Source organism: Lepisma saccharinum, chromosome 13 (assembly GCF_977018435.1).
Source record: "Lepisma saccharinum chromosome 13, izLepSacc3.1, whole genome shotgun sequence".
Classification (NCBI taxonomy): Eukaryota; Metazoa; Arthropoda; class Insecta; order Zygentoma; family Lepismatidae; genus Lepisma; species Lepisma saccharinum.
The window spans coordinates 7,781,804-7,808,639 of NC_139241.1; the positions used below are offsets into that span (position 1 = coordinate 7,781,804).

The window sequence follows — 26,836 nt, forward strand, 5'->3', positions numbered from 1 at the left end:
ATTCGAAGAATGAACTGATACTTTCCTGGGACAGGAAAGGACTCCGAACTTTGAAATCGATATATTTAGTCCTTATGGTACAGCACCTAGAATAACATAGTGTGGAAAACGGCATGCTTCTGCGCTCTCTGGATGGTTCCACTCGAAAATGATCCGCTAGAGGCGCTGGTGTTGACCCCGGTGCTTGGTGTTCGACTGCTTATAATGGAAGTAAATGGAGTTTTCGCTGCAACGTCTGATTCTTTTACATGAAGCATTTCTATGAATGTGATAATTGCTATGATATTTGGTACAGTGGTCGCGAAGATATCGTTATCGTCATACTTTCGTTAATAATACGGGATAAAAAATACGCGTGGAATGCTCTTGGCAACTAAATTTTTGTGTATGAATTAGGTTCGTTATTATTATCATCATCATTTCTTTTAAAGATATACACACTGAAGCATTTGTATTTTTGATATTTACTGTCTCTTTTCTTACGCTTTAAACTAATCGTGGCGATGATGATAATGATGATTGCATGAAACGACAAGGGGAACCCCACAAAACTTTCTTAGTGCCATCGACATGATTGTAAGGCAACTTTCAAACCAATGGGACAAGCGACACAGGACGTTCACACTGTCACACTAGTGACACACACTTGTAAAATAGCATTCATTGCACATGAGGGTCCAAACAGCAAACGACACGTTCATATAGCGTATTCGCGTGCTACTTGTTACTTCGGTCGGAAAGCTCCTTAAAGGAAGGGTGCTGAGACTGAAGCGACGCGCTACAGGGGGAGTTCCCAACTAAGTGACAAGCGACATGGTGCCTTCAGTCTATTAGCAAGCGTTGCTTGCGAACAACAGATAGGCGACACGATAAGCAACACGTGTCGCTTTGTCGCTTCTGCATCGCTCAAACTGGGCCATTTCATTAATAGCTTGCAACATGTTGTTCGCACATACGTGATGCAATGAGTGTCTTGCTTTAGTGAGATTGTGCACCAAAGCGAAAAGCGGCACGCGACACTTATCGCTTGAGGATTTCACCAACCGAACGCTGGCCTGTGCTTCCCGTCATGCCGCTACGATGTGAAATGTTGCTCTTGATTGGCTCGTTTCCAAGCAACATGTGTCGCTTCGGTGTGAAAGTTGCCTTGGACCGAAGGACCCGTGTCGCTTTGGTATGAAATCCTCGTATCGTTTGTCGCGTGTCGTTTTGGTGTAAAATCTCCTTGAGGAAACGGTGCAGTCAGAGCTTGTGTCCCTACGGTTCGAAAGGCTGCATTGATTTCCGACTGCTCGCTTTCAAGCGACATTTGTGAGTTGTCGCCTCGGTATGAAATATCTCTCAGGATACTATTTATATTCTAATAACATAGAAAAATAAACTCTAATACACAGTCCAAGACCTGACGTCCGGAATCACATTGCGATGTTTCTTCTTGTGTTACGTATGATATTTATTTATTAATTTTATTTTACTTTTCTTTCCAAATTAATGCCATTTCGTGACTGCAAATTACTCCACAAATACGTATAACTGTTTCCATCAATTCACTTACCGCCTTTCTAGAGAAACAAATCTACACAATATATTCCAAAAACTAACTAAGCCGCATTACTTTCATAACAAAATTAGCACCTGGGTCAATCGCACTGCCATCTACTTGTCATCGTCTCGGGGAACCAGTTTCTTGGGTCATTTTCCACACTACGTTATTCAAGGCGCTGTACTTATGGCATGGAAGGAGGGACCCATGTTGTTCACGGTGAAATCGTGGCCATGACATATGGCTACAAGTTGATGTGTGACAAGAATAGTGCATGTAAATTTCCATGTGAACCGCAATAAATTATTCTAGATACCTAAGATATTAAATGTAATGCTTACATGCTCAGAGTAGACTTGACATTAAATAACTGTGACATCATTAATAACCCCATCGTCATATCTTATTCATTGTTGAATTAATTTTCTCTTCAATCGTACAGTATTACAAATTGTTAACTATCGTCCACAGCAAACATGGAGTGGATGTAAACAGATGGAAATTATACTTATTATTCCTGATGACTAGGGACATTGAATTTTCGCAATGCGCGAAATCACGAAATGTGAAAGAAAGATGCAATTTTGAACATTCTGCACGTAACTACACCCCCAATGATGAAATATGCATGAGTTTTATTCGCGAAGCAATGCGAAATGTGTGTTTTTCCATGAAATGAACGCTTTTTCGCGAAATAACCGTGAAATATCAAATTAAGTAGAAAACACGCAAAAACCGGCAATCGAGGTTGTCGATTTGTAACGCAACTTTGCCTATAGTTTCATACCACTTGCAGCTGAAGAACGTTTTATCTTCGATCACATCAGGAAGACGCTGCAAATTGGGATTTCCCATGCACATAATCTCAGTTCGAAAAGTTCGTTCCCTGTCAAGCTGCATTCTTTTCTTCCCCCGAATGTCTACTCGACTTCCAGTTTCATTGAACTTGCTAGCTGTAGCAGCGATAAGATTAGTCTGTTCCCGCACATTGAGGGAAACAATGGTGTCATTTGTGTTCAGTCATGAATGAATTTTGTTTATCATCATGTGATTTTCAACATGTGTTTGTGTATGTGCAGCAGTGATTATTTTATTTGTTGGACAGCAAGGATATCCTTTAAATACATACAATGAATAAATCACTTGAGATATGCAATTTAGAAATGAAGTGATTTTGTGTTGATGTTTTCTTTTTGGTTGGACAGCTGAGTACTTGTGTATGTGTACAGTATATAAAAATGAAGTAGTTTCAATTTATAGCTCTTTTGTATGTTGTTTCCTCTCATAATGAAAAAGTGTGTGCCAATTTTTTTTTCACCGCTGGTATATACCGCTGATTTTATTTACCGCTCTCCTCAGTTTTTATTTACCATAAATTTGTCTCCCTACTGATGACATGTTCCAAAGTATAAGAATATAGAGCGTTTGACAAATGAATGAAACTTAACACCTATATTGAAGGAGGGAAAAGTCCGAACTTCACATGTCACATGATTTTGTTAACATTTAATTCGTTGTTACAGAGGATGAAGAATATCACACCTTACTATTTTAAATATTTCCAGCTTGGTAGGGGAGGTCCCAGTAACTTCTTGGAAGCATAAGAGCATATATGTAGCATCCCCTCCAAATGATGAACAGTTGTAACCAGAAGGGAAATGCCTTGTAATCAAGGAGTCCCAGGTTCGATACCTGGTGGAGGCACAAGTGGTTCGGATACCACATTAAACTGTAGGTCCATTCCCGATTAGCCTCACTGTGAATAAAGTGGACTTAAAACACCAAATCAACCAACCAGAAGGGAAATGCACCATTTATTCCCCCGTCCTCAAACAAGTACCACTCAGACACAGATTTACGGAGATAACATATCAAGAGTGAACTTGCTCTGCCGTCACTGGTGCTTGGAACTATGACTCATTTCTTTTTTATGTCGGTGATTGGTGGGAGAGTGCTTTTCTCTATCTTTGGAACAACTGTAATTTCCTGTTTCTGGATGTCCTTGAACCAACTGGAATAAAATAGGTTACTTTTGACACAAAGGTCAATAAAAAAGAAGAGACACACTTGAAATAAATGATTGCTCTAAATTACTTCCAATATATGCAAACAAATATGCACATTAAGCTCAAATATGCATATAAAACTTTGCGAGAGTGTTCCCAATCAAGTGAAATGAATGAATCCATTGAAAGCATATGAATTTTGCCCAAAGAAAAACATCCAAAAATCCGCCCCATATTCAATACAATTGAGTAAAAATTTTTAGTCTGTTGCGTAACCATTATTTTTAATGATTATATTTTCATGTCCAATAATTTCAGTGAAAATGTTTCATCTGGAAGCACGGAGTTGGAATGTGAGAGGGAAGTGAAATTTGCCACATCTCAAAAAAATCCTATTGAAGATTACAGCTCCATAGCAAACTTCCAGAATTCCAGTTCTTCTTTAAAAGCGGAGGATACAAACTGCAATAAAACATCAATGCACAAATGCAACATAAGTGAAGTGGATAGCATGTGTAAAAATGAAATGTATAATGTTAGGCCTGTGATATTACCAGATACAAAACCTAATTCAATTAGAAATTTAAATATGGCAGAACAGTCGGTTGTCTACAAATCAGAGGGCAACGAAGGTGATAATGCATTCAATTTGGAGGAAAATAAGGTTGACATTAAAGAAAACAAAATTGCATTTATGGATGGAGAATATTTACAGGAGGAGGAAATAGTAAAATATCCTGATGTAGAAACCCCAACTATTAAAACAGAAGATGAAAACATGCTAAATATGGCAGATATGGATTTGAACTCCCCAGTAAAAGATGAAGATACTAATTCCAGGTAATCAATAATATCTACTTATAATGTATATCATTACTGTCAATACACCTTTTACAAATGTCTGTTAAATAGAGTATTCCAGAATTCTCTGGCGCATTCAAGTCATAACAACACAAACAATGTTGAAGAGAGGAATTTAGGGTTGTTTTTATTGTTAATGACAACTGGAATTGTGTACCATCCCTTTTATTCACTTCATCATGGGTTATTTTTGTTGCCCCCAAGATAACTATTTGGAACTGAGGTTTTCTTTAATTCTATTACATGTCCTGTCTCATCATTCACTTTAGTTCTTCACTGTCACTCTGATGGCATTTCTTGTGATGACTGTTAGGTCTGCCAATGAAATTTCATGAAAGATTGCAAGGAGTACTATTTCCATCATGACCCTGAAAAGTACAATTCATATTTATCATATTCATCATGTTCGGTTGATGATGTTCCATGTTCGTAGGCACCAAATGGTAAATAGTTATTGCTGTCTTAAAATTGAAACACGTCTGAATGAGGAAGAGTGAGGAAAAATACCCTTCGCCAGTGATGACACAAATTACTTACACAGAACCCTATAAAGTAGGTGTAGGTGAGTGTTCAATGTTATAAATTCCTTAACTGAAAAGTTTATGTTCAGAGCCTTTGGAGAGAAAAAAAATTCACTTCTGAAGACAAGCTCCAGCATATTTGTGTTGGGACTGGCAATGTTAAAGAAAGTACTTTATATAATAATACATATTCATGATTAGGTAATGTATGAGTAATATCTTTTACTTTTTTAGATGTGCATCATCAATTTCTAACACTTCTTAAATTTCTTACCAGGAAACTCCTACATTTTAGAATTCCTTCCTTTATCTACTAGCTACTACAATTTGCATTCTCGTGGAGCAAGCTTTCTGTCACATTAATCACAGATTGATATTTTGGTTTCTGTGAATGTAAGGAGAGATTGTTTGGTTTGTTCTGATAGGTTTGTAGTGTTGACTTTTCTGCATGCATAAAAACGTATTATGTGTAATTTTTATATTAATGTGTGAATATTATGCATCGATCACATGAAGCTAGATCTCATGCTGGGTTTTCCAGTTGGACTTGAACGATACTAGTTACTGTACTTGTCAGTATGCTTTTGTTCCCACAATACATTGCACAGAGCAGACAAGCTGTAAAGATGGACGAGCAATTTGAATAATGTTATAGGAGGATAGCTACTGCTGTTATTAAAAATGAAATTAAAAGAATTGAAATAAAATTATTTATTTGGACTAGAAATTGGCTTGAAAGAAAATGTGGTAATCAGGGTGTATTCAACAAGCTTGGTAATGAACTCTGTATTTATATTCACACATGAAATTTGCAGAATTAATTTATAAAAATATGTATTTTGTTCAACTAAACATTTAATGCACTGGTAATAGTAAGGATTTTCATTATTGGCTATCACATTTGTTGTACACATATCTCATCGCTTTGGAGAATACCTAAATGAACCCAAATGCATATTTTCTCTCTTCTTTTATTTCAATGAGCAGCAAGCAAACGCAAGCATCACTCAGAAGCCACCGACAAGAAACTTTCCAAACTCACAGATTATCTTCATATGACCAAATTCGCTCTGATTGGCTTTTCTACAGAATCCAGCAGAGGAAGCCAGTTGCAATTAGAACATCGGGCTAATCATCGAAACCAGTCAAGCAGCCAGCCAGCTAGCCATTACTTCTGGTCACTCCAGCACCAACTAGGCCATTCCTACTGGAAATCCAGTTCTCTGTGATTCGGTCTTTACTGTTACAATTATTTTGGAATCCTGTGTATAGGGATAATTCGAGTATTTATTATTTTTAACAACCATTTTTATCAATAATGCGAGATTATCAAGTGTGATATTTCTTGGTGATATTTTTCCAAAGTTTTATATTATTCACATAAAAAGCTACATATTCACTAGCAAGTTATGTTGTCATCTGGTCCACCTTGACAGCATCATGCTTCTTGAACTTGTTATATGCTCCTGCCCACTTGCTCGAGCCTTTGGAATGTATTGAACCATTTTATATAGCAAGTATCTCAAATTTTAGTCATTTGCATATTTCAATGAAATTGGCGTTTTTCAAAATTATGAAACACTGTGTTCTCTAGGTATTTAAAAACTAGCAAATCTAAAAATTCTGCCACTAATGGAATAGCCAGTTGTGATTCAATGATCTGTCAACATAAGACTGAAAGCTAAGTATGTGCAGATCTATTGTTGACAAGCAAAATTACTTGTCTCGTAGACCATAGCTCGCACAGTTAACCCAAATGTTCTCTCACCAATATGACATCTTCCTAGATCATTTGCAGTGGGAGAAATTTGTAAAGAAGGGACATGAAATTTCAGTGGTACCTCAGTCGGTAGAGAAATGGAATGGTATGCTCAAGACTCAGGTGCTCTGCATTTATAACTCAAATTTCTACCCAATAATAGAGTTCTGTGTATCTCCTGTGTGTGTCAAATCATAAGGAAAGTTTCTGTCTCTTCAAGAGGTTTGGGTCTCTATGACCCTATATTTTATGCTGAAACTTCTTTAATTTCTTTTTCTTCCATATCCCAGGTTGAATTAACTTTCTTTTCTTTATTACCACCTCATTTTCTTTAACACATATTCTTCTTACCTTGCTTGCTTTTTTTTCTTTCTTTCCATCCTGTGTGTCTACAGTGGATGATTTTACACAAATTTACTGAATTATTTAAAACGTAACCATTGTATGAAGAAATTAAAGTAACAAATCAAGTACAGGACTACAGTTGACAAATGAGACATGTATTAGACTTGCGGACAATCCACTATTTCCAGATCATTTTATTCTATTAATGTATATTTAAACTCAAAAATTTATTTAAAGTTAATATTTAAGTTAATATGTACTTGATATTTATGTACAAGGTTTCTTTTTTTAATAACTTGAACGCAATTATTTTTGGTCTTTCAACTTTGAATGATAAATAGGTTCTAACATATATAGAGAGAACAGCAACAGAAATAAGCATGAATGCTGTAAAAATAATTCTAAGAACATTTAAATTTCCAGAATTAGAAGATCATTTCAATTTTCCAAAAGAAGAGGAACTTTCGGAAACTGCCTGGCTGTGCAGCCTTAAGTCCAGAGTAGTAGCTGTAATGTTTCTTTGATTTTGAAAACCAAATAGTGGAAAGACTGTTACAGTAGAGCAATATATATGCAAATCCATTGCAAAACCATGATAGAGATCATGAAACCCAGATGGATATTCAAAATCTATCTTCAGAAAACTTCTCCACTTAGAATCCAATCATTCAAAAAAAAAAAAAAATCAATTTGTCATCCAGCAAATACCACCAACAGGCAAGAAATGACACATATGTTTCATGTCCCAGTGTGCTGTGTAAGAATGGGCTTTTTTGGGATTTTGACTGGAAACATCAAGTTTTTTGCTTCAATATAATGCAAAGGACACTGGACAATTCTACCTCAAATAGCATCTGAGCAATTGGATATTTTGGATATTTGTGTTGGAAGTTCTGGATAGATATCCAGGAATGTCCAATTGACATTCACTGGATATCTGCTGGATATCCATTTGTCCGCATACGTGATATCCAAAAGATATCCAGAAAGGATATGTTTTGGACATTTTCGGATCACTTTTGGACATGTTTTGGACATCAAGTGGGACTTAATCTTGACATTATGCTTTGATTTAGACTTTTTTCCTACGTACTTTAGATATTGTATGGACACGAAAAGTACAATTTTTGGACTAATTTTGGATCTCATCTGGATATTATTTCGATATGAAAGGACAACCACCAATGTTTGTTGTTAATTTTCTTGCTCCCTCTTAAAATAGACACTAGTCAAGTTGGATAGTTCAATGAACTAACTGATCTGTAACTACGCACTGGGTAATGAACAGGCTGGAAAGTTCATATGAACTAACCAAACTCAAGTGCATGCCAGTTTATAGCTCCTGATTATATAGTCATGAAACAGAAGGGTTGGTCATGGGATATTCACTTTTATTCACGACATTACATTTTTTTTTCATCCTTGTAGCTTAATGTTCACACATGTTTCAAAGGGTATTAAAACACAATTTCTCATTATATTTTTAATCAAATATACCATTATTTGTGTTACGAAAAATTGAAGTATCTTTTATACATTTTGCGAGTGCCATCTAGCGACTGCAGGTAACATCATCATAATGTATCCACATTTCACTTCATAACACTGAATTTTGGTTCTTATTTCATTTTGCCATTATTGTTTACGTCTAATGAGTATCTCTATTGTTATATTAAATGGGTGTGTCTTTGTTATATTTTTTAAAATGTACCCACCCACGCTAAGTACCACATAATTACTTCAAGCTTGCGACAAGCTTGCTATCATAAGCTTTCTACAAGCTTGTGTGCTAACTGGGTATATTCCTTGGAGATTTGTGATGATGTTATAAGCGAGCATTGGCCCGATTCTTCTATGCAGTGTATTGTAGCGTTTCTGATTCTAAGATTTTAAAAAGTGTCAATCGCTTGATAGTAGCAAATAACAAGACACACATATACAAGGAAAACAGTCACAAGCTTCTGATTCACTCAGGCCTCAGGCGTAAAACACACGAACTGAAAATGATGTGTATAGCTACTGTCTATGCTAAATATATACCGGGTGGTCCAAACGTCCCGGAACGGTCACATATTGTGAGAATATACATCGAATCGGAAAACGAAAAAATACGTGCTGAATAAGTGAAAGAAATCATGATGAGCTTCATCTTCGACTGGAAGGGCTCTCTGCTTGTCGACTTCCTAGAGCGTGGAGCCACAATCAATGCGCAGTGCTATGCAGACATGTTGCAGAAACTGCGACGTGCCATAAAGTCAAAATGCCATGGAATGCTGTTGGACGGAATCATCCTGCCAATCTGGTGAGGGATAAGCTTAAGACATTTGGCTGGGAAACGCTTGAACATCCTCCGTACAGACCCGATATTTCCCCTTGTGACTTCCACATTTTTGGTGACCTGAAGAAAGACATTCGTGGACGTCAGTTTCATTCGGACAAGGAAGTTCAACAGTGGGTGAGGTTGTGGATCCGTCAGCGACCTACCTCTTTCTACAAGACTGGAATTGATCGTCTCGTCTCCCAGTGGGATAAATGTCTTAACACTTGTGGAAATTACTTTTGAATAAAACAAACTCCATTGTCACTTTGTAGTGGGTGTTCGGTTTTCATTTGACTGCCCCTCATATTTTGGATACCCAGTTTTGGACAAGATCTGGATATGTTTTGGATATCCAGAATTGGATGTGTTTTGGAAGAGATCTGGCCACGTATTGGATATTCGGAATTGGACAATGTTTCTTACAACCAGTTCTACACACGTTTAGGCTGTGTATTAGATATCAAGAATTTGTCAAGTTAAGATGTCCAGTTCTGGATATCCTAAGATGTCCAATGGATATCCAGAATTGGATATGATGTGTGAATTTACATCTTATCCACACCGCCGTATTTTGTTCTATTTGGTTCTCGATAAAATCGTCAATTAGTTAAGGTAATTGAGCAAAACAGTCAAGAGGCTGGAGATGTAAATTGACAATTTCTTCGATTCAGACCTTAGATTAATCGAAATAAAGCTGGGATATTTTATTCCTTTTGGAGGTGAATTTCATTTACATTTTTTATAGCGTTAATCTGAAAGTGATTATTTAGCCTAACATGTCGACTGCTGGCCTCATCTTCCACAACCTGCTGTCGATTTAAGATTTTCAGGGGAAGGGGTGTTAGCACAACAGTTCTTCCCCTTATTTGTTACAGCAGACTCACTTGACCACGTTACACTATTTATTTTGCAACTCTCCATTTTCCCTCACAACAGTGTGGGGAACCTACCATGCCAGGGTCATCCCAAGTCATTACGTCATCATCTTGTAATCAAAGATTCGATACCCCGGTTGAGGCACAAGTGGTTTAAATTGTACATCCAGATCCAATTAGCTGGCCTGTGCATAACATGAATTTATACCAAAACACCAACCCTAAATCATAAGTATATGAAAGTGGTTAACTAGTTTTTTGCAAATAAATTAAAGAACAAGAGCACTTAACTGAAATAGTATTACATGCTTAACATAGTCAAATGTACTGAACTTCTTACCGCTTCTGACCAAAAACCACCAAGACACTCGGGAAGGGGTTTGTAACAACTTTGCACCATGTTATAACAGATCGCATACAATACGCCGGAAGCTTTATCATTTCATCACCCACTGTCTTGCACTGACTCCACATACCACATACACGATAGAAATAATATTCGAGAACTGATAGATTCTGTCGTATTTAAAAAAAATCCCTGGCGGGGGAGAACTTGGATTTCTCCACCTGTTCAAGAGGCTCCGGCGTTCACCCAGCATCGTATAAAGTGGGTACCTGGAGGATACTCTGAGAGGTGAAGGCGGCCTTCGGCCGTGATCAAGAAAGAGTTGGCCCTAACTCCACATCTCCTATATGCCTTCATGGCGTTGTGCAAAGCACAAGGGAGCACTTAACTTTTTTTACACTAAAGCATCAGAATTATCGACAGGGTATTAAAGGGGAAGGGGTAGAAAAAACAATGAACACAATTCGATCACTAAAAGTCATAATTTTTCGTCCTTTAGAAAATTGGTTAAAAAAGGTAATGTTTTACTTGCGGAGGGTAAAAAAAGTGCTCCCCTGTGCTTAGCACCATGCCATGAAGGCTTATAGGGAGTGTGAGGGTAACGCCCCATGCCTTCTTGATCCGGTCGTGAGTGGGGTTAGATGTGATCAGCATCACGCCCCTGACTGCCTTTACCCCCTGGGTGTTCCCCAGGTACCCATGTCATTCGACGCTGGGTGGGTGCTGGGGCCGCTTCCAACGTTAGAAAAGTTCCCGGATTTGAACCGGCCGGGGATCGAACCCGGGACCTATTTACTTACGGAGGGTGGCATTCCCATTTATTTTTTCAGTAGGGTAGTGAGGTTTCCTAAGCACACAAGAGGCAACACCCGCTGAGAGCTTGTTCTTAGGGGACATGTCGAGAATTGACGCCGTTTGAGCAGTAACAGTTCGGTTTCGCCTGGACTCTGTTCACTTGCAAGGTTAATTGGAAGCAGTTTGGATGTAAAAGGTGATGTTTTGAAATGTCAAAATCTGTACTGACCTAGGATCAGTACTTTACCTCTACTGTTATCTTGTCACCCATTCTCATCTTCGCGATTAGTCAAAAGGAGCAGAAAAGTGAAGTAAGAAACAAATAAATCAAAGCCAATAACTTAAGATGCAACCCCAGTCCACTGCGGTTGTGTCATCCATTCTGGAGTCCTGATAACAGGTGCAGAGGGTGGATTCACGGTTAGATCGCTGGAAGATTACAATCTCGTCAAAGGATAAGTTTGAACTAGGACATCTATAGTGCTCGAAGAATCTTACAGGGTGTATCATAATAAACAAATGTAAGAATTTCTTCAACTAAGCTATATGGAATACAACAATGGTATTTGTTGTTTATCAATGAGTAATACTTCAAGTTTCTGCATGTCTACAAATGTTCAATGTGGCACTTGTTGCCACACTTTTCCCGAAAGTCGTCATCCACCAAAGCAATGTCGTTTCGTATTCTCTCATTTAGCTGTTGCACATTATACAACACAGTTAACACATACCATGCTTTCCAGATTTAACCGGTGGACGGGCTGGTGCACCGCTGATGCACGCTTCGCCTTTCGGTATTTCACCGGGGCGCTCCAATGCTTTCACCAGGTTAAACCATGACGCCATCAATTTATACCAGTCTCAAGAGGTGGTGCGGGTGGTGAATCAAAATGGCGTCATCTGTACTGAAGCTTGTTTTGATTTGTGATATGCATCCTGTAGGCAATAGTACAGAATGACACGTCGATTTTGTTGCATGGAGGGTGAATAAACTGGATGCAGGCATAAACTCGACATTTTAAATACTACTGCTCCTTCACTTGCACACAAAGTGAAATAAAGTATGCCGATGCATCATAACATGCATCCATCTTCTGCTTCAACATGCAGGAAAGCATCCATTTGCAAAATTCAATATCTTTACAAAAGAATACCACTTGAATTCGTACTGCGCATGTAAAATAAGATGTCGTTAAGTGTAAATATATAATATTCATGAAATATCTTCTGTGATTTAGTCACTGATGGTGATTTTTTCCTGATAAACGCAGATATGCATGCGCATTCTGAATCTAACTTTAATTTGTTTCAGTATGAAGCTTTCCTAATTTCACTGAATTTGACGTCATTTTTGGTGCACCAGTCTGATGCACGCTAGTGAAATCTGGAAAGCCCGGATAAACTTTATCAGAAAGCCCCAAATGCAGAAGTCTAAAGCCCCTATCACACAGAACTGAATTTCTAGTAGGAATGTCCTAGTTGGCGCTGAACTGGCTTTCTAGGTAGAAATCATGGCCACCTGGCTGACTTCTTTGAAGGAATAGGACATAGTAATTGCTACTAGCTTTCGTCGACTGGATTCTGTGGAACAGCCAATCAGAGCAAAGTTTGGCCATGTGAAGATAATCTGTGAGTTTACAAAGAAGCGATTTTCCGAGTGCTGGCAGTTTATGTTATAGTTTCTCCGCTTCTCGATGAAAAAAAAAGTAAAGAGATGACGTGCAGTGCATTCATGTTCAGTTCATTAATATTTAGGTGTTTATGCAAAGCGATGAGATATGTACATGACAAATATGATTAGCTGAAAATGAAAATCCTTATTATTACAAGTGTATCAATAAATGTTTGACACTTTTTTCTTGTGTGTGTGAATGAATCATGCGAATCTCATGTATGAATAATGCAAATCCGAGTTAAAAAGCTTGTTCGGTATGCATTGATTACATATTTATTTTTGAGCCAATCTCTAGTTCATACTTTTCCTTTTTTAATAAAAGCACCAAAGCAGTAATTTTCCTACAAAATTCTTCAAATTGCTGGTCAACGTCCACCTTTAAGCCGGCTTTCGATGAAAGCATAAATGCTACGTAAATGCTTTTAAAAATCTTATAACAGATAGTACTTTACAGTTTTACACCAAAGCATTTCATGGATCATTTCGGTTAGCTGTTCAAATTACAATGTATAATACATACAGCTCGAAGGGCACGTCGAGTTACACCATCTATGGTGAGTGCACGGTGTTTACAATTGGAAAACCTAAAATATTCTTCCATACGTGTACAGTAAACATTGTAAAGTGTGTATTTGATCAGTACCATTAATCTCTACCAAGAACCATTTAATGTGAAGCGATATTCCTCTTGGTTGAATAGTTATCGTACTTTAAAAGTGTGAAGTGATACGTTGTTTACATCTCACACGGCCGCAATTATGGGAACGAAAGACTACAGACAAGTACGGTGTAACAAGTACTGTGTGAGGTGAAAACTAGCAAATGGGTAGTCAGTACAGCGTCAACTAGAGCATTCCTACTGGATATCCAGTTCCGTGTGATTCAGGCTTAAGGGTGAATGGTCTGTGAACTGTAAGACACTGCCTGCTTTTACTGCACTTGTGAAAGTTGTCATTTTCTTTAACACTACACCAGCGCCACAATGACCATGTTCACAAGTCTTGCACGTGATAACTGGAGGTGTACGGGACAATTTTTTTGGTCTGCACTTAAACAGCAAATCAAACAATCAATAGAATGAAAATTTAGAATATTTCCCCGAATGTTCAGAATCCAGAAAAGTCAATACGTAATTTCCCGAAATCAAGATGTGGACTGGAAATTTTCTTCCCGATTCCCGGTCCCGAATTTTCTGGATCTCGCACACATCTGATAACAAAACTTTAAGATAATCTGCTATACAACAAACCACATTGTTAAGTTTCACATGATTTTCTTAATAATAAACATGCTAATTTGTTTACTCTATTATAATACACGTTGTTCAATAAATTGGAATCAAATAGTTAGCTCTATCACTGAATCTTCGAAATTTTTTTCCGAAATTCACTTCACTGTGAGATAAATATTAATTTATAATTAATTGATTTATAGCAGAATTTTTTTAACTCTACAAGTAGCACTAACCATTGGTGAACCGTACCTGTGCATACTATTCAAATTACCTTATTTCATACACACATTCCGAAGTTTTTCCTATTTCACTTTTTAAGTTATTTCTGTTTCTAAAAAATTAACGTATCTCGTAAATTTCCCTCCTGCATACAAAATAACTTCCATATTAACACCAACACAAAGTATATTGGTAATTGCAATCAAATGGAACACCAAGGAATTTGGGAATGTCCAGCAGGTAATGTGCTAGATTTGAATCTCCGGAAAGAGGATCTGAAAAATCACTAGATGGAGTAAGTATTTTTCCTGCTGCAAAGAATTTGAAGGGACCCAGCCATCTCACCCATCAGGAGAGTCACAAGGCGTCAGAATGCTCATCGGTCGTTCACGGCCAAGAAGTTGGAACTATTCGCATGCTGCAAGTAGAGAAATGCAGTGAGTGAAGTGTAAGGAGGATTAAAACTGCTGTGATGCCACTTCTGGTATCATTTCAGATTAGGTAGATGGCCCAGAAATACACAGCTTCTGTAAATTGTTATGGTAAGGAGAAAATTGCCATGGCGTAGAAATATATTGAAAGAAATGTTACAGTTGTAGGTGTAGATGGTTTTATGTAACAATATATAGAAATAATTACACACGTTTGTTCATTCATAAGCTGTAAAGTATAGCCTCTGTTTCAAAGATCTTCTCGTGTAATAAATTCAGCTTATTGAAAATTTCATTCCAGCAAGACCAAAAGAAACTTAGTGTTACCTGACATGACGAAATTTTGTGGGAAACCTCCAGGAATCACATCTACTGAAGAAATTGTTGGTCGAAGTCATAAAATTCGTGCACACAAATGCGCTCAGTGGAATAAGAGAATTACTCAAAATGCACCCTTGAAGGCCCACGAGGGTCCATATGAATGTTCTCAGTGCAAGATGAAATTTACTGAAAGTGGAATTTTAAAAGTCCATATGAAAAGTCACAAGGGTATTCGTCCATATAAATGTCCTCGCTGCAATAAGATATTTTCTGATAGAGGAAGCTTGAAAATTCATTTGACAAATCACGAGAGTATTAGTCCATATGAATGGCGACAGTGCAATAAGAAATTTATTAGAAGTGGAAAGTTGAAAGAACACACGAGAATTCACGAGGGTGTTAGTCCATATGAATGTTACCAGTGCAAAAAGACGTTTACTCGAGGTGACCACTTGAAAATCCATTTGAGAATTCACGAGGGTATTCGTCCTTACAAATGCCCTCAGTGCAAGAAGACATTTACTCAAAGTGGACATTTGAAATTCCACATGAAAATTCACGAGGGTGTTCGTCCATATGAATGTTATCAGTGCAAAAAGACGTTTACTCGAGGTGACCACTTGAAAATCCATTTGAGAATTCACGAGGGTATTCGTCCTTACAAATGCCCTCAGTGCAAGAAGACATTTACTCAAAGTGGACACTTGAAATTCCACATGAAAATTCACGAGGGTGTTCGTCCATATGAATGTTATCAGTGCAAAAAGACGTTTACTCGAGGTGACCACTTGAAAATCCATTTGAGAATTCACGAGGGTATTCGTCCTTACAAATGCCCTCAGTGCAAGAAGACATTTACTCAAAGTGGAAACTTGAAATTCCACATGAGAATTCACGAGGTTATTCGTCCATATGGATGCCGTCAGTGCAATGAGAAATTTACTACAAGTGGAAACTTGAAAGTCCCCATGAGAATTCACGAGAGTATTCTCCATATGAATCCCCATGGCGCAGTGGTAGCGTCATTGCCTTGTAATCAAGGGGTCCCGGGTTCGATACCCGGTGGAGGCACAAGTGGTTCGGATCCCACTTTAAACTGTAGGTCCAGTCCCGATTAGCCTTACTGTGCATAAAGTGGACTTAAAACACCATTTCAACCATTTCTCCATATGAATGTCCTCACTGCCATAAGACATCTTCTAATAAGGCAAGCATGAAAATTCATTTGAGAATTCACGAGGGTATTCGTCCATATGAATGCCGTCAGTGCAATAAGAAATTTACTAGAAGTCAATATTTGAAAGTCCACATGAGAATTCACAAGGGTATTCGTCCATATGAATATCCTCAGTGCAATAAGACATTTTGTGAAAAAGGAAACGAATAGGCATTTGAAAAGTCATGAAAATATTCGCGCATACGAATACCTTCAGTGCAAATAGACATTTACTCAAGGTAGAAAGTTGAAAGTCTACATGAGAATTCACCCATGTGTGAAGTTACGAGGTTATTCGTCCATACTGATGCCCTCGGAGCAATAAGAGATTTTCTGCTAGAACATACTTGGAAGTTAATTTGAGAAGGCACGATGATATTCGTCCATACGAATGTCCTCACTGCAATAGGAGATTTACTGAAAAGGAAACTTGAAAGTCCACATGAGAATTCACGAAGGAATTCATCCATATGATTGCCCTCAGTGCAAAGAGACATTTACTGAAAAGGGAAACTTGAAAGTACACGTGAGAATTTGTGGCAGAGTGGTTAGCACATCGTGCTGCGATGCAAAGGGTCCCAGGTTCGAATCCCACCCGGGTTTGGTTGTTTGTAAATGTCCCTTCATCACTCATTCCCATCTTCGCAATTTAGCAAAGAGGCACAAAACGCGAAGTAAAATAAACTCAATCAATACACATGAGAATTCACGAGGGTATTCGTCCATATGAATGCCCTCAGTGTAAAAACATTTACTCAAAGTAAAAACTTGAAAGTCCACATGAGAAGTCACAAGCAAATTGGTCCAAACGAATGTCCTCACTGCAAAAAGAGATTTACTTTGCATGGAGTATTGAAAAGTCATGAATGCCCAAAAAGCAATAAGATATGTATTTTAAATGGAAACAGTCCATTTGAGAATTGACGAAGGTGTACGTCCATACGAATGCCATTGGTCAATAAACTATTTACTATAAGTAGGTACTTGTAAGTCCAAATCAGAACTCACGAGGGTATTCGTCGATATGAATGTGGTCAATGCAAAAACTATTTGCTACAAATGGAGACTTTGAAAAGACCATTTGAGAATTCACAAGGGTATTTCTCCATACAAATTCACTCAATGCAAGGAGTTCATGAGGGAATCCGTCCACATGAATTCGTTCAGTGCTAAAAGAAGTTTACTCAATTTGGAAAGTTGAAAGTTCAATAGAAAATTCAACATTGAATTCGTCCATATTAATGCCCAGCGTGCAATGAGATCTGTTCCAAGAAGACACTTGCTTTCTTGGTGGTGTATTAGTTTCGTCCTTGCCATGTAATAACAACATTATTCATTCAATATCCTGTGAAGACATATAGTATTGGGAATTCCAGTCTAAGCTGCACGTACAGATCCCCACTCGGGGCAAAACATCCCATTGAAACTGTCAGGAAAACAACATTCGGGAATCCATTCAAAATGTGCGTCTGAATTCGTGCATAGGTCATCCATTGTGAAATCACCCAATTTTATGAAAAGTGGTTGCTCAGGTATTTTTGTTTCCCTTATTTCCAACTTAGAAATGTTTTTATCTTTCTATCTGCCACAATTTTAGATTTAGGTTTGTTTTTTCTTCTCCACGGCAAGCATAAATCAGAGTTTGTAAGGTTTAGAAAAAATGGATTGTGTGGGTTCTATTAAAAATAAGAAGTTCCGGCTTTCGTTGATTTAAATCAGAGGTGTTATCCTTTCAAAATGTGTACATATATAAAAGATAAGACTTAAATAACTATAATTTTACAGGCAAGGGAATTAGCCATGAAAGGGAGGAAATTTGCTGATTTTGAAGTCCTGCAAAATTCAAAAGGCTGAAAACCACTGGTTGACAATCTTTTTACAAGAGCTATGACTGGAACGGTTTTGATAAGTGATGAAATTGAGCGAAGGTTCAAAACTCACCATAGTCATTTTTCACTTCTAAATTGCCCAGATAGCACAGCCAGCTTACTGGATGCATGAAGCAAGCTTGCCATGGCAAGTACCACATACTTCAAGCTTGCATCCAGCTTGCCATATCAAGCTTGCTTTGCCAAGCTATAACAAAGTAATCGCAAGCTTGCCACAAGGTTGTGTGCTACCTGGGTGGGAGTTATTATAAACTTTGTAAGTTAAAGGTCAAATATCTCAAAATGGGGAACTGCCAAAAATTATAGTTTGATCATGGACACTCCTATTTATACTTAGTAAAACCTGAGAGTTCCCTTTTGAGGTTCACACTTATGAACATTTTACATGCTCTTGAAAAGTTGTAAAAATGGCAATGCTAAAATAAAAGTGGTAATGGCTTAAATGTGTCTTATCTTCAAAGTAATTATTTTATACCACTAAAAAAGTTTCATTTATATTTTATTTATCATATTTTGTACTTTCGTCCTGCCTGCCAGAGGGTTTTGCTTTAAAAATTACTTCAATTACCATACTTAAAATTTGCTTTGGTTGAGATATAATTATGCTAAAAAAGAAATTGAATACAATATTTTCATAGAACATAATATGTGCTTAATAGAAGCCTTTGTACTGCAACTTGTCTCCCTTTTAGACCATTTCTTTAAGTATGATAATATGTTCTTCAAGTGGCAATTGCGAACACCAAGGATATTCTTACACTCCACCTAAAAGCCACTTGTTTCCAAAGTAAAACTAGGTGATGGTCCAGCTGGTTTGAAATCACTGTTGTCATTTCACGTATCAATTATCTTTGTTTACTTGGTGTTTTAAGTCCAATTTATGCACAGTAAGGCTAATCGGGACTGGACCTACAGTTTAAAGTGGGATCCGAACCACTTGTGCCTCCACCAGGTATGGAACCTGGGACCCCTTGATTACCAGGCAGCAACGCTATCACTGCACCATCGGGGAGGCCCCATATCAATTATCTTACCCACTCACATATATCTATGATAATATACACAAAGTATGCAGTCATTGAGTTATTGCACTGATCAGTACATGTGATCCATCAATTCGAACTATATATAGTTAACATGAAATCATGACTATCTATATATCAGAAGATTAGTTGAGTCTGAGGATGTATCAATGATGGTGTCTTGCTTCATTGAATCTCCTGGATTTATTCAAGCGATCATTGCAATACTCTTGTACTCTCTTCATTTCGTGATTTCTTACCATTGCAAAGTTTATGACTTTAATATTTCCTAAGCCATACCCCCATACATATCTTGTAGGGTAAGAATACGATCATCTGTTGCCCTCTGCAAACTTGCCTTTGCTACTTTCTCTTCACCATTCTACCAGTCCCATCACAGTGGCCCTTGGCATTACTAGTGACAAAAAAAATCCAACTCAGAATCCACACCAAAGTCGTCGTCATGTTTCAAGTTCCAAAAATGATTTCGAATACACTGTGCTCCTGATCCTTGTGAGAAATAATAGACGTTTAGATTTGTCATGATATCCTGGATAAATGGAATGCATTAAGAGTAGTTGCATTGTGCTCTATACAATCACAGGGTGGCGACAGACCTGGAAAACTGGAAAAAGTCAGGGAATTTGAGGTGTCAAAAAAAGTCAGGGAATTTCGTCTTCATTTTTTTTGTCTTTTTTTCTTTTCCTTTAACTTCTTTATTTATTTAAAGATATCGTTGTGGAACTCTGCACGGGAACAGGAAATCTCGTTAGTAAGTTTCGGACTCAACTTTTAGGCCCCTTTTATGCGCAACACAACCACGGCGCCAGAAACCAGGATGGCAGGATGAGAGAGAAATTTCTCTCGCCTGGGCTTCTCTGCGGGAATTTTAAATTCCAACACACTTTGGAGGAAAATTGTTATAACTCGGGCACTATGCGAGCAATCTACTTTGGATCAGTTTTGTTTTGCAGCTTAAAACACCAGAGCATGCAACCGTGTACAATTTAGAACGCCGAACTGAGGAAGGGGGTTTGGGGGAACCCCGAATTTCAATGGAAAAACCCATAAACAATCGAGTTTGCCCCCTCTTCTCCCGCTAATTGAGAAGAGGGCGCGAATAATTGTTGCAGGCAAAAAAAATTAGATATAATGTTTGATTTTTGATTGTTATTATGTAAATTGTAGTGTATATATAGTTTTGTAAATATTGATGTATAATTGTATAAAGAAAAAAAATATTTTGCAAGTGTTTACCAATTGTTTGTTTTGATTGTAAATATTAGAAAAATGTTTGGTGTAAATGTGTTGTTTATTATGTTTTATGTTGGTGAAATAAAAATGATTGTTTGGAATAAATATTGGTATATTAAAGTATATTTTTTGAGATGTTTGAAAGTGTTGTAGGAATGTTTTGCTACTGTTTGTATGTTTGTTTGGTTATTTATTGTGAAATTTTTTTTAAAAAAAAATATATATTAGTTGTTGCTAGCGCTGGTTAATTGGCACAATTGGTGTTTGTTGTTTTATTGTAGTATGATGTGAATTATAATGTATGTTAAAATTGGCTAGTATGTATGGTATGGAATTGAATATGTGACGAAGGACTATGGAAAAATATTTTTTTATAATGTATGTTAAATATTTATATAAATATATATGGTATGAGTTTGTATGTGTATGTGTGGGAAAATATTGTAGCCCAATTTAAACAACAATTTTGTAATTATTGTTGTAATCAAAAACTGTTGTTTGTGGGATATATGTTTTTTTTATTTGTTTTTTGATTTAGTTTGGGGCAATGTAATAAGGTGTAATAAATTATTTGTAGAATTTGGGGGATGGGGAAAAATGTTGTTTTAATTGCAAACGGTGTGGAGGGAAATGTTATTTGTTTTTTTATTAGGTGTTGTTGATAGTTTGTAATTTATTGGATTGGGAAATTTTCTAACGGTGGAAGCGGCCCCGGCGCCTACCCAGCGTCGAATAACATGGGTACCTGGGGGAAACCCTGGGGGGTAAAGGCGGTCAGGGGCGTGATGCTGATCACATCACCCCCACACACGACCGGATCAAGAAAGTGTGGGGCGTTACCCCCACACCCCCTACACGCCTTCATGGCGTGGTGCTATGCACAGGGGAACACTTTACCTTTTTTTTACCTTTGGGAAATTTATGGTTGAATATAGTTTTTTTGGTAAAAATATAGTTTTTTGTAGTAAAAAATGTTTGTATGTTTTTTTTAAATTGTTGGTGATGAGTTTTTGTATGGTAGTTGACTTTTTGCGGAGGTTTTTTATAAAAAATGCCTATAATTGGTATAGGCATTGTTTGTCTATGTTGTTTTGTATAGACAGGTTAGGTTAAATAAAAGGAAAATTATAATAACGAAAGGAAATTGTATAGGATAGGTGCTTTTAATTTATGGTATGTATATAAGACCAAATTTATATTTTTTAAATTAAATTAAATTGTTTTATTAAGATAAAATATGATTAAAATAAATTGATTAAATAATTGCTATAATTTTTTGAAAATAAATAAGGAAAATTTAAATAAAATATACAATTGTAGTTAAAATATTAATGTTTATAATTGATGTGTTGTTTTAAATTATAAATTATTATTACGAACCGTAAAGTTCGTGGGATCTTACGAGTACCTAGAATGTTAACCAATTAATCAATGGGTGATGTAAGTTACTCATCATTCATCCTCTGATGAGAGCACTCGTCATTGGCATGACGAGTTAACGCTTGGCAATGCGAAAGGTACAAATAAAACTAAGGAACTAAACTGCAGAAAAGACAATGGTCACTCGTTGGGTTTTGTGAACCTTTGAACCTGAATCATGGCTGGGTGTTAAGATAATTACCTGTGTATCTGATGAATTAGGCTGAATAAACTATACGAAGTCCTCTGTTGGCTTCTCGATTTGTCGACCAGAGCATCGTCTCACTTCTGCCCTCCTGCTCTCCTAACCACTTCTCCCTTCTCAACTCCAATCCAAAAGTCAGTCCCCTCTCAGCTTGTCTCCCCTCTATATCACTGGGCCATCGAGCTCTTCCTCCATGCCGAATCGTGTTTTTTTATTGCCACTATGCAAACCGCTGACTCTATAGGCTGAAGAAACTACCGGTTTCCTGAATGCTCAGGAGGTTTGCATAGCACAACACTGTGCATTGTTTACATGCCTCAGAGGCTGAGACAACTGAGAAAAACAAGTGAATGCCCTGGTCAACGTGAAGCATTCAGAGAGACTTTATAAAATAAACATATAATCTTAGGGATTGATACGTTCTACCTCCGTGGAGAAAATTTTCCATGTTGAAAATTTAAAAGTCAAATCGCAAAGCTTGACATGACCCAGGTTCGCCAATTCCATATATTTTCTTAGAAAAAAAAAACACAAAATATAAAAACAACAAAATATAGCTTTCTCTTGTTTTCTAACCCCAAAAAGAAAAAAATAAATATATTCCATTAACTAAAACATAGCAATCGATAATAACAAGTACGCACGTCGATATGATATAAAAACAATATTATGTATCATTATATGACTAGTAATTACAAAAGTTCATGTCATTAAATGATATAACTTGTGATGTAACACAATTGTGCGTACGTAAGTGTTTTGATGTAGAATTGCTTATTCCTACGGGTCGCGAGCGCTTGGTCGTTAGTCTGTTGTCCATCGCCAGGCAAATAGCCGATGTGTTTTCGCAAGGAAAACCATAGTTCACAATGCTTCTGTGGATTTGAGCCCGATGTGGACCCTTCAAATACGTTTTAATAATGAAACAAAGTTTATAAGTAAGTACACGAAAGCGCGGATTGTCACATATGGAAGTAAAATCGTAAATAAGCATGTAAAACATATATTAAGAAATAGACGTAATACGTAGCATTGAATTCGAAGGGTAGACAAGTGTTCGCTCTAACATTATCACAATATACACATCTCATTGTTTCGGCATGTAGAAAACCCTGGGTACACCAAAATGTAATACGTTTTGCTGAATGTATAGCCACTTCACTTATGACCAAACAAAAGGAAAATATTGGTATGCACTGTTTATATCAAATCTTCCCTTCGTTGCTAGCGAAATAAGCTTCTTCAAATATATGAACTGTCAATGGCTATCTTGCTTATTCCTATGTATGATTATAAAATATTCGATGCACATAATTATTTACACTGAATAATAAAACTGTTGCAGGCAAAAAAACTAGATATAACGTTTGATTCCTTGACTATGTTATTATGTACACTGTAGTATATATAGCTTTGTATTTATATAGCCTTGTAAATACTGATGTATAACTGCACAAAGAAAAAAATATCTTGCAAGTGTCCACCAACTGTCTGCTCTAATTGTAAATATCAGAAAATGTCCTGTATACAAATGTGTCGCTTTCTATGTTCCATGTTGGTGAAACAAAAATAACTGCTCGGAATAAACATTGGCATACTAAAGCATACTTCCTGAAATGTTCGAAAGTGCTGTAGTTATGCTTTGTTATTGCTTGCAGGTTCGTTTGGTTATCCATTGTGAAAATTCCTTCTTAAAAAAATATACACTAGTTGTTGCTAGCGCTGGTTAATTGGCACAACTGGCGCTTGTCGCCTCCTTGTAGTATGATGTGAACTATAATGCATGGTACGGAACTGAACATGTGAAGAAGGGCTATGGAAAAGTATTCTTTCCCCTAATGCATGGTAAAAATCCACATAAATACACATGGTATGAGCTTGCATGTGTATGTACAGTGGAAACCACTGTAGCACAATTTGAACAACAACTCCGTAATTATAGTTGTAACCAAAAACTGCTGCTTGTGGGATATATGTTTTCTCTGCTTCTTTTCTTCTTTGTATTGCTTGTCTTCATGACTTAATTTGGGGCAATGTCAAAGGTGTAATAAATTACCCATAAAACTTGGGAGATGAAGGAAAATGTTGTCCCAACTGCAAACGGTGTGGAGGGAAATTTTATCTGGTTCCTTCACTAGGTGTCGTTGATAGTCTGTAATCCACTGAACTGGGAAATTCATGGTTGAAAACAGTCTTCCCTGGTAAAAATGTAGTCCTCTTGTAGTAAAAAAATGTCTACAGGCCTCCTTCAAATTGTTGGTGACGAGTCTCCGCATGGTAGTTGACTGCTTCTGCGGAGGTCCTCCATAAAAAATGCCCATGATTGGTGTAGGTATTGCTCGTCCACGTCGTTCCGTATAGACAGGTTAGGTTAAATAAAAGGAATATTATAATAATGAAAGGAAACTGCGTAGGATAGGTGTTTTTAATTCACGGTATGCACACAAGACCAAACTCATTCCATTGCCTTTTCTTAAAATTAAATTAAATTAAATTGCCTCATCAAGATGTAATACGATTAAATAACTGCCATTTCTCTTTGAAAATAAATAAGGAAAATTTAAATAAAATATACAACCATAATTAAAATATTAATGTCCATGATTGATGTGTTGCCTTAAATTATAAATTATTACTGTGCTGCTCTGAATGTACCTGTCTTGCAAGTTGACGGTGCTTATAAAAATAATACCCATGTGTTGCGGTTAGCAATAAATTCCAAACAATAAAAACTAATATAGACATGGGCAAAGGGTTTAAAACTAATTCCTGAAATGAAATGCCCTTACTAACAGATTGTTTAAGTTGCTTTAAGGCAAGTTCAAGCGGAATCCATTGGGGAATAGTAAAATCAGATAAATTCTTGGGAATATTAACTGGTAATTCAACTTCCTTCATTTTTACCTGTTCAAAAGCTAAAATTCTGGTATGTAAAATTTGTTGATCCACAATCATCTGAGAAAAATCCTGATAATTAAAAAATATAGATTGCTCCTCGTTAATCTGAATTGATCTGTGGGTGTTCAAATTATTATTCAAATTCTGAATGACAATAAATTGACCTGAGCCTGATATTAAAATACCATTACGTGTTCTGATAAACTGAAATAATTTATTGTCAGTAATAGACTTCACTTCAAAATTACAAAATTTAAAATTATTAAACAAAAGTAAGTCTTGCAAGCATTTTCTGAATTCTGTTTAAATTTAAAAAAGTTATGATGTTGTGAACCCTTAAAAAATATATATATAAAATTTGCATTGCGCAAAGCAAGCTATTAGTGTCCTAAGAGGTTGCTTTGGCAAGCCTCTAATGGCCTCCTAATAAATGATAGGCCAATGCAATTTGCCGTGGTTCATTATTCTGCAATGTAAAACAAAAAATTCAGTAAATGCTACTTCTGACTTTCGTTGAAACTCCAGCTGGTAACAAATATAGCATCAGGGAATTAAAAGAGTGAAATTCAAATTTTAAACACAATAAGGATAAACTTTCTCAATTCCAACTTTTCTTTAAACAAAAGAAATTCAACCGCTCAAAACTTCTCGAGTCCGCCGTATACTTCAAATCACTTGGTCTTATAAACAGACCCGCCGCGGAAAAGATATACTTGACTCATATAAGAATGGTTACGTTCGGAAAGCCCTATAGAATTATATAAACCTACTGGCGAAAACTTGATGGTTATTCCCAATTTATTGCCAAGTTCCTGAAAAAGCTTAGATTTGAATGCTGATCCACGATCGGTATAAATTTCATGTGGCGTCCCAAAGCGTAACACTATTTCCTCATACACAAATTCAGCTGCTGTACTGGCCGTACAATCCGCAACTGGTTTGGCTATTAAATACCGCGTCCCAAAATCTGTTGCGGCAATTATGTATCGGTGACGAAGGTTGGACGAAGGAGGATATGGACCTGAAAAGTCTAGGCAAATCCGCTGGAATGGCTTCTGTGCGGGAAAAGTACACACTTCTCCTACTGGTGGACCTGGACAGCGTTTATTCTGCTGGCATGTAATACATTCCCTAATTTTCCTTTGTATAAACAATTTCATATTTGGAAAATAAATCCGTGATAATGCAACATTGTAAGATTTGGTAAATCCAAGATGAGAACCTCCTATGGGTGAAGCGTGGAGTGTCTCAATCACAGAATCATGTAACGTCATTGGAATGTATAACAATTTCCTGGTAGTGGCTCCTAAATTCTCCTGTCTATATAATAATCCATCTTCCAACACATGATGATAAACCTGCCTCTGGATGGATAAAGGTTGTGTTCCATCGTCCCTGTCTGGGTCCTCCAAAATTTTAATAATTGGGCCAAAAAATGAATCCTGTCTCTGATGTTCCGCGACATCTGTGGTTGCATCAAATAATGTAAGTGTCCTGGGTTCGGGAATGTCCTCTTCAATGTTGCCATCTTCTATATTTTCTCCACATTCTCTGCTGAGGGGATCGGCGATGTTCTCCGTAGTTTTGACATGGATAGGAGTGAATGAAAAATCCTCCAAAAGGTTACTCCATCGAAGAAGCTTTGAGCTTAAATTACGGGATGTCCTAATATACGTAATTTC

General features: G+C 37.0%; 1 protein-coding gene across 1 annotated transcript in view; it reads left to right on the forward strand.

Annotated features, from left to right (window-relative positions):
• Positions 1-26,836, forward strand: part of LOC145997125 (uncharacterized) — a 108,131-nt gene that overhangs the window by 47,171 nt on the left and 34,124 nt on the right. The window contains exons 3-4 of the mRNA XM_083133754.1: positions 3,868-4,389; positions 15,232-16,267. Of these exons, the coding sequence (XP_082989880.1) occupies positions 3,868-4,389; positions 15,232-16,267 (1,558 nt within the window). The remainder of the gene's footprint in view (positions 1-3,867; positions 4,390-15,231; positions 16,268-26,836) is intronic.